General features: G+C 40.8%; 1 protein-coding gene across 2 annotated transcripts; it reads left to right on the plus strand.

Annotated features, from left to right (window-relative positions):
• Positions 1 to 3: 3 nt before the first annotated feature.
• On the plus strand, positions 4 to 3,216 carry LOC116065457 (THAP domain-containing protein 5-like). Of its 2 annotated transcripts, none has more exons than XM_031320999.2 (3): positions 4 to 386; positions 1,600 to 1,747; positions 1,873 to 3,216. In XM_031320999.2, exons 1-3 carry the CDS (start codon positions 322 to 324, stop codon positions 3,058 to 3,060), a joined length of 1,401 nt encoding a protein of 466 aa, XP_031176859.1. In that variant the 5' UTR covers positions 4 to 321; the 3' UTR covers positions 3,061 to 3,216. The 2 variants fall into 2 exon arrangements, with proteins under 2 accessions (XP_031176859.1, XP_031176860.1); XM_031321000.2 differs by having other exon boundaries at positions 7 to 386; positions 1,600 to 1,732.
• The last annotated feature ends 5,005 nt before the right edge of the window (positions 3,217 to 8,221 follow it).

An 8,221-nucleotide genomic window follows, 5' to 3' on the forward strand; every position in this document is an offset into this window, starting at 1 on the left:
TCAGAACGCGTTCTATCCACCGATGGGAGGCAAAGCAGCTTTTTTTTGAAGAGAATAAAAAGCGGTGTTTTAAATCTTGATTTTCCCGGAAAGCATTAATAATAGATTTTACATCTTGAATGTTTTTATGTGTATTGAAAAGTATACAATCTACGGTAAAAATAAATAAATATGCCTATCCATGGCACTGTGTACATTTAAATAGCCGTGAACTATTTTTATTCCGTGTTTTCGTTGCGTCCTTTCCATAGACAATACGTCTCCTTTCACCGTGTGTTTTCAGTTGATAAAAGTTAATTTTAACATTTCGGTTGCCTCACAATGGCCTGTTCAGCGTTCCGTTGTAATAACACACAAAGCAAGGACTCGACTGTTATTTTTTTTAGGTAAGTACATACTGTTTTAAAACTGTTTTTGACTAGCCAAATTACGATTAAGCCTAACTTTTCTCATGTAATGTTATCCCTGCTGAGTTAACACACGTGGGCTACTGTATGTAGGCATGATTGGATTGCTGGTTGCAAGGTAGGGCTGCAACTAACGATTATTTTCATAGTCAATTAATCTGTTGATTATTTTCTCGATTAATCGATTAGTTGTTTGGTCTATAAAATGTCAGAAAATAGTGAAACATGTGGATCAGTGTTTCCCCAAACGCCCAAGATAACGTCCTCAAATGTCTTGTTTTGTCCACAACTCAAAGATATTCAGTTTACTGTCACAGAGGAGAGAAGAAACTAGAAGATATTCACATTTAACAAGCTGGAATCAAAGAATTTTTACTTTTGTCTTAAAAAAAATTACTCAAACCGACTAATCGATTATATAAAATAGTTGGCGATTAATTTAAAAGTTGACAACTAATCGATTAATCGTTGCAGCTCTATTGCAAGGGACTTTTTATCTGCTTTTGTTGCATGCTAATTTTTAGAGGTGCAACGATGAATCGATTAATCGATTAGTTGTCAACTATTAAATTAACCGCCAACTATTTTGATAATCGATTAATCGTTTGAGTAAATTTTTTATTAAAATAAATAAGATTTCTCTGATTCCAGCTTGTTAAATGTGAATATCTTCTAGTTTCTTCTCTCCTCAGGACAGTAAACTGAATATCTTTGAGTTTTGGACAAAACAAGACATTTGAGGACGTCGTCTTAGGCTTTGGGGAAACACTGATCCACATTTTTCACCATGTTTTGACATTTTTATAGATCAAACAACAATACATAATAATACAATACAATAATCGACAGATTAATCGACTATGAAAATAATCGTTAGTTGCAGCCCTACTAATTTTTGCATAGTTTTACAATTTGTCTGTGTTTATGTATGTTTTAAATGTTTCTTTTATAAGTCATCAACTTGCAAGGGACTCCAGAAGAAAAGTAGCATGTACGGGCTATATCTGGGACATTTACATGATGGACCCAAGTGGTCATGTTTACCAGTGGGCATTGTCCCCTCTTAAATTATAAACATAAACCATTCTTATTTTCATTGCAGATGTGGGGCCTTGTTTGTGTCAACAGACATAATTCTGAAATGGAGAGTCTGAATGCTCAACAGTAAACACTTCTCTTTTTTGCCAAACAGATTTCCTTTATGTGACCCAGGCCGGCTGAAACAATGGCTGAAGAACATGGGGAGAAAGAAATGGACCCCATCTGCATCGTCATATCTGTGCAGTATGCACTTTGAGGAGGATCAGTTCTTGTCAGACAGAAATGTACACAAACACATGGTATGCACCAATTACACAGTACATTTTCTAAATGTACCAATACTTAGTGGGGTAACTTTTCAGTAAATAAATTCATCTGAATGTGTGGCTAGCAACATACTGATGTTTTCTGTATTTACCGTTAGGTCAACAAGAGGCTGAAGACCACCGCTGTGCCTACTATTTTCATCCAGCCACCACATTTTGCCACACAGACCAGGGCCACACAGACCATGGCTATACAGACCAGGGCCACACAGACCAGGGCCACACAGACCATTGCCACACAGACCATGGACACACAGACTATTTTCACACAGACCATGGACACACAGACCGAGTGGGTAAGTGTAAAAATGGAGGTAAGTGAAAGTATGGTATGTTCTTCACCCAGTTATCTTGCTGAGCTTCACAGGGGGCCTTGTGCGGTTGCACATTTGTGTTCTGTGTTGGATAGTGAGGATGTTACCAACATTGACATAAAAGATAGTGGTAGCATTCCTTCTGCTGATTATAGCGACAGGGGCGTCGAACTTGGGGTGGAAAGGGGACTGAGTACCCAGGGCCCCCATGTGAGGAGGGCCCCAAAAGATGCTAGAATGAATAGCTGTGGATACGGGGAGGGGCCCATAGAGAATGCCTTTCTACAGGGCCCAGAATTTTGTGCTACGCCCCTGTATAGCGACGTCATTGTGAAGCTAGAGCCTGCTGAGGAGACCGATGTCGTCGTGAAGCTAGAGCCTGCTGAGGAGACCGATGTCGTCGTGAAGCTAGAGCCTGCTGAGGAGACCGATGTCGTTGTGAAGCTAGAGCCTGCTGAGGAGACCGATGTCGTTGACAATGTCCTTCCTGATTACATTGTTAAGCTTGTTATCAAAGCTGATGGTAATGAGGCTGCCGCTGAGGACAATGCTGACGTTGATGAGGTCGCTGCTGATGACATAACCGAGTATACCACCAGCGGTGATTCAAAAACAGTTATTCTTGATCATGACTACTTCTCCAAAAAACAAAAGGCAATCCGCATGTGCTCTGATCACATGTACGGGATTTCGGAGTCTCCCATAATACTCAAAGGTAGAGTGAACAAACTATGTGATAAGCTTGTTGAAGCTCGTAAAAAGTTCAAGTTGAAGTGCCAGGAGACAAGAAGAATGAAATCCAAACTGATGTCCTTAAAAATTCTGACAAAGGGTCTTCAGAAGAAGTTGAATTTGTTGCAGAAAAAGTTGAATGCGTTGCAGAAATGCAGACCTAACGGAGGTATGGTTCAAAATGTCCAGGAGCCATTTTTCATCTGGGTTCCTTGTGTGTGTGAGAGAGGTTATACGTAGCAGGCTCTCTGTGGCAGGATGGCTCCCAGCACTCAGTAATGTTACTTTTTCTGGAAAAGAGAGAGAGAATTATTCCAATAGATGTTTTTGATGCCCGTCATCAACAATGGAATGAACAGGACCTGCAAAAAATAGCATAAAAAGCAAACCAAAGAACGTTAATCACTATGGGCCATATTTTTAAATTATTTTTTTTTCACATTTTACTCAGCGGTGGCCTCGTTTTTCCACAGAGTCCAACTCTACGAAAACAGAAAAATTAGTGTGTCCTTCCTCTCAGTCAGAAAAGAAACACACACACATGAAAGTGACAGTGAGACTGAAAGCATGCAGGTGGATATGGAGATTATTTTATGAATATCAGAGCATTTGTTTGTTTAAAGGTCCCATGGCATGAAAATTTCACTTTATGAGGTTTTTTAACATTAATATGAGTTCCCCCAGCCTGCCTATGGTCCCCCAGTGGCTAGAAATGGTGATAGGTATAAACCGAGCCCTGGGTATCCTGCTCTGTCTTTGAGAAAATGAAAGCTCAGATGGGCCGATCTGGAATCTTCCCTTTATGACGTCATAAGGAGAAAGGTTACCTCTCCTTTCTCTGCTTTGCCCGCCCAGAGAATTTGGCCCGCCCATGAGAAAGAGAGAGAGACATCATGGCTTGCAAACGAGCAAAGTGGCAGTTGGTTAAGGCCACCCCCCCACCCTCCACCTTGCCCCCCCCCTCTCTCCTCCTCAATAGCATTTAAAGCTACAGACACAGAAATGGAAAGCTCATTGTGGGACTGGCTCTAGTGGCTGTAATTCTGCACCAAGGCTGAATTTCGGGAAAGAGACTTCAGATACAGTATTAGGAGACCACTAAGGTCTATATAAAAGAGACTTCAGATACAGTATTAGGGGACCACTGAGGCCTATATAAAAGAGACTTCAGATACAGTATTAGGGGACCACTAATACTGTATCTGAAGTCTCTTTTATATCTCAGTCAGACTTCTAATGAAGAACACAGAAAGCATTAGGCAGCCCACTTTCATTTCCGACCCTGGTGTCGACCATGCAACTTTTTGTTTTTCTGGGTCAAAATTTTAACTTTTTTTCAACATTTTGGACGTCTTTTTCAACACTTTTGTTGCTTTTCCACCAATGTTTTTGTCACTTTTTTCAATGTTTTTTTCTGCACCTTTTTGACGTTTTTGTGTGTTTTTTTTCCCCACATTTTTGAAGCTTTTCCTGACATTTTTGTCACTTTTTTCAACGTTCTTTTATAAAAACTATTTTCAAATGCTATGAAATTGAATACAACTTGTTAAGAGCGTTGTAGGGAGCATCCACGTTATTTCTTTTGAAAATTTGGTTGAAAGAAACCCAAATTTCTGATATAGAAGCTTTCTGAAAATGGGTAAAAAAAAAACTACTGCAGAAGGATTAGGGCACAAATTGCAGACCACTAATGTTTCTTTTGTTGACTAATGTGTTGATTTTTAATTTTTTTCAGAACCAGCATTATTGTTTATATACCAACAATGTTTGACATACATCTGGGTTCATTAAGCATAAATGGTTCAAGAGAGGATCATCTTTAGTTTGATTAGTTTAGTTTTCTTCAGTAAAGTCCCAGAACTGCTGACAGTGAAACTGAATGGAAGAGGGAATAGAGTGGGGAGTTTTTTTTAATTTTTTTTAAGTCATAAGAGAAGAACTGAAAATTTGGTTTTCCGGGGATTTTTTTACCTGCATCCTGTGCTATTGGGGAAGTTATTAAGAGTTCGGCTGTTGGAAATCATTGCTGAATTTGAAAAAGTAAAAAATGGTATTTATAAATGCATTCTGTAGGCACAGAGGGATTAGCTTTCTTGAATGTGTTGAATAAAGTTAATAATTGCAGCAGTGAGGAATATGTGTTTCTAGGTGGTTGTGCCTGCGGTGCCTACAGTACACTCTCAATGTTACAAGGGACATGGCCAGGTCTATGAGAGCTCTGGAGAGAGAGGTGGAGCTGCAGAATTTACTAGACCCCATAGGAAAAAGTGAACATATTAAAGTTCTCAAAAGAAAAACAAAAATGTCAGCTTTATCAGACCTGCTAGGGTTTTCCTGCTCTGGTTCCCTCTGTTTTTTTTAAAAATGTTGCCAAAAGGGATGCCCCCTTTTATTTTACCCTCGGTCTGGAACGTAACAATGGGCAGAAGAGACTCATGCATTCCCTGTGGTCCGACACTGGGCGGTTGCTGCAGGACTCTGCTGAGATACGTCATTCTGCAGTTGCTTTCCGGAGGTCTTTCTCTGAGGGCCTACCGGAGGAAAGGGGCAAGGCTCCGGGGATAGACGCCCACCTGCAGAGTTCTGTAAGACTCTCTGGCCTGTGATTGGTCAAGACTACTAAGCGTCTGCCTCCGAGCTGCAGGAGAGAGGTCCTCAAGAAAAGGAACCTGCAGGAGATCAAGAACTGGCGGCCAGTAGATTTACTCTGTATGGGCTATGAGCTTCTGTCTTTCCTTCGGTCTGGAAGATATGCGCTGAGGAGGCACATGCATTCCCTGTGGTCCGACACTGGGCTGCTGCTGCACGACTCTGCTGAGATACTGTACGTCAATGTGCATTTGCTTTCTATGAGAAGCTCTTTTTTTAAAAGGAGTTCCAGGAGAGACCAGAGGTCTTTCTATGAGGGCCTACCGGAGGTCACTGTGGAGGCCAACGCAGAGCTGGAGGTGCTGCTCTCTGCTGAGGAGATGCAGGAGGCACTGAAGAGCCTTGAGAGCGGCAAGGCTCCGGAGATAGACGGCCTACCTGCAGACTTCTGTAAGACCTTCTGGCCTGTGATTGGTCAAGACTATTAAGTGCACTCAGAGATGGTGAGTAAGGGCCGCCTGCCTCCGAGCTGGAAGAACTGGCGGCCAGACTCTGTACGGACTATGAGCTTCTGTCCAAGGTGTTTCCTACAAGACTGAGCAAAGTGATGGAGCGTATCATTCCTACCCAGCAGGCTGATATCTGACATCATTTGTTTTGATTTGGGACATTTAGGACCTCTCCAGTTTATTGGGCTGTGAACTTGGTCTGGTTTTTATAGCTTTTGACCCAGCTGAACACCAGTACTCTGGTCTCTTAGCCAAGATCCAGGTGTTGTTCAGTGACATTGAGAGTGTACAAAAAAATTAACGGTGGTTTGAGTGCTCCTTTTTTAAAGTCCAGTTGGAATTATTGGCCATAGAGAACTCCTGCATACATTGATAATGCACCTCTCTGATTTACAACTTCCTGATTGTAAAAAAAAAAAAAAAAAAAAAAAAAGTGTTTAAATTGTCTACTTATGCCAATGATGTCTCTGTCCTAAATGTTCTAGCTAAAACGGTTTACAATTTTGGAAAAAAAATCTCCTTTTGCAGAAGTCAATTGGGGGAATAATAATGGGAAGGACTGAGCTGAAAGTTGGTCTACCTTTTTAGCCTGGTATGGAACAAAAGAGGCACGTCTGTATACAGTATCTCGGTGTATGTCTTGGGGATGAAACCTTTGCCTGTAAAAACCGGGGATATATTATGCAATACAACAATACAAGGTAGACTCAAAAAGTGGAAATGGATTTTACCTAACATGTCGCATCCTGGTGATTAACAAGCTTGTGTCCTCTATGCTGTGGCACCAGCTGGCATGCATCCAATCTGCGGGCCAGGGTGTAGGTGCAGTCATGGTGAACTTCTCCTGGGACCAACTGCAATGGGTCCCACAGAGTCGGCTTTTCCTATCAAAGGAGGGGCGGACATGGACTCGTCTACCTGGGCAGTGGGCAGCAGAGGCGCTGTTTTCCGGCTCCAGATCATACAAAGATTTCCCATCAGACCTGCGGGCCTGGGCCATCAGCCACATGCTCAGTGACTGGAAACAGCAACTAACACACACTGAACTCTCTTTGACTGCTGCACACTATGACGACTAATTCAACCCGACGAGAACGATCATTTGCCTGCTGTTAAATGTTTTCCATTTTAAAATGGCATGCCGTTTGTTTGCTAAAAAATAACAAGTGTGTCAAACACACTGAATACTATGGGAGTAAAAATAATGTACAGTACCTAGAAAAATAGAACGAGAATAGATTGGACATTCCCACTTAAATCAACATAGCAGGATGGTCAGAGACTACACACCGTTGCAAAGAACTGTGACTGTTGAAGCGGGCTTACTTACTGTACTTTTATCGTATATGCACATTTTATTTTAACCCTTGTGTTGTCCTCTCTGAAAATCAACACTTTTTTGGCAAATTTTTCGATGCTTTTTTCACATTTTTGACGGGGTTTTTTTAATGTTTTTTGTCGATTTTTTTAAAACATTGTTAGTGCCTTTTTTCAAAGCTTTATTCTGCTGTTTTCTAGGCTTTCAATGCCTTTAGTCGATTTTTTTTCAATGGTTTTGCCGCTTTTATGTCATTTTAGTCAACATTCTTTGACGTTTTTTTAAACATTTTAATTGCGAAGAGCGCTGCGTTGAACCATCCATGTTGTTTTTGGGCAATTTTGTTGAAAGAAACCCACATTTCTGATATAGAAAACGTGGAATGGGGGTCAGACTTGACCGGAGGACAACAGGAGGGTTAAACTAGTTAAGTGATCACAGCAGTTTGAGCAGTTCAATGTCCATTCTACTCTCATTCTATTTCTATGAATGTACCAATAATTAGTAAAAGTGTTAGAGAAAAAACTAACTAGATGGTCTAGTGCTATACCCTGTGGAGGGTTGATGTAGCCCTGAGTGGCGAGCACTTTACAAACCACCGTTAACGAATAAAAAACGGTCGGAGATGTGCAGTGGAGAGTTTTTCATTGAATGTTTGCAGTTAACATGTTTGTGTCTTTTATTCACGCAAACGTTAATGACAACTGTCCTTTTTGCACACGAAGGAAACGTGGTTGACTGTCTTTCTCTGTTTCAACAGTTAAATCACTGTCAAATCTTTTTTGTTTAGTGAGATCTTTTTGTTTTTCAGATCAGCGGTTTATTTTGGGTTATTGATAACCAAAAAAAAATAAATTAAACTTTTCAATTTTGTCTCGGGTCAAGCAAAGGCAGCCATTTACCTCAGTAGGAGAAATAAAAGGCAAGATTCTCTGGACTGTGATGCAAAGATCATTTTTGATTTGAATGTTAAAGAATAGACTGA

This window comes from Sander lucioperca, chromosome 21, assembly GCF_008315115.2.
Source record: "Sander lucioperca isolate FBNREF2018 chromosome 21, SLUC_FBN_1.2, whole genome shotgun sequence".
Taxonomy (NCBI): Eukaryota; Metazoa; Chordata; class Actinopteri; order Perciformes; family Percidae; genus Sander; species Sander lucioperca.

What these genes read in the sequence shown, in the direction of transcription:
- LOC116065457 (XM_031320999.2), top strand. Translation starts at nt 322, where the DNA reads ATGGCCTGTTCAGCGTTCCGTTGTAATAACACACAAAGCAAGGACTCG. An exon ending in TCGACTGTTATTTTTTTTAG is followed by an intron (nt 387 to 1,599) that starts GTAAGTACATAC and finishes TTTGCCAAACAG; the next exon opens with ATTTCCTTTATGTGACCCAG. An exon ending in GAAATGTACACAAACACATG is followed by an intron (nt 1,748 to 1,872) that starts GTATGCACCAAT and finishes ATTTACCGTTAG; the next exon opens with GTCAACAAGAGGCTGAAGAC.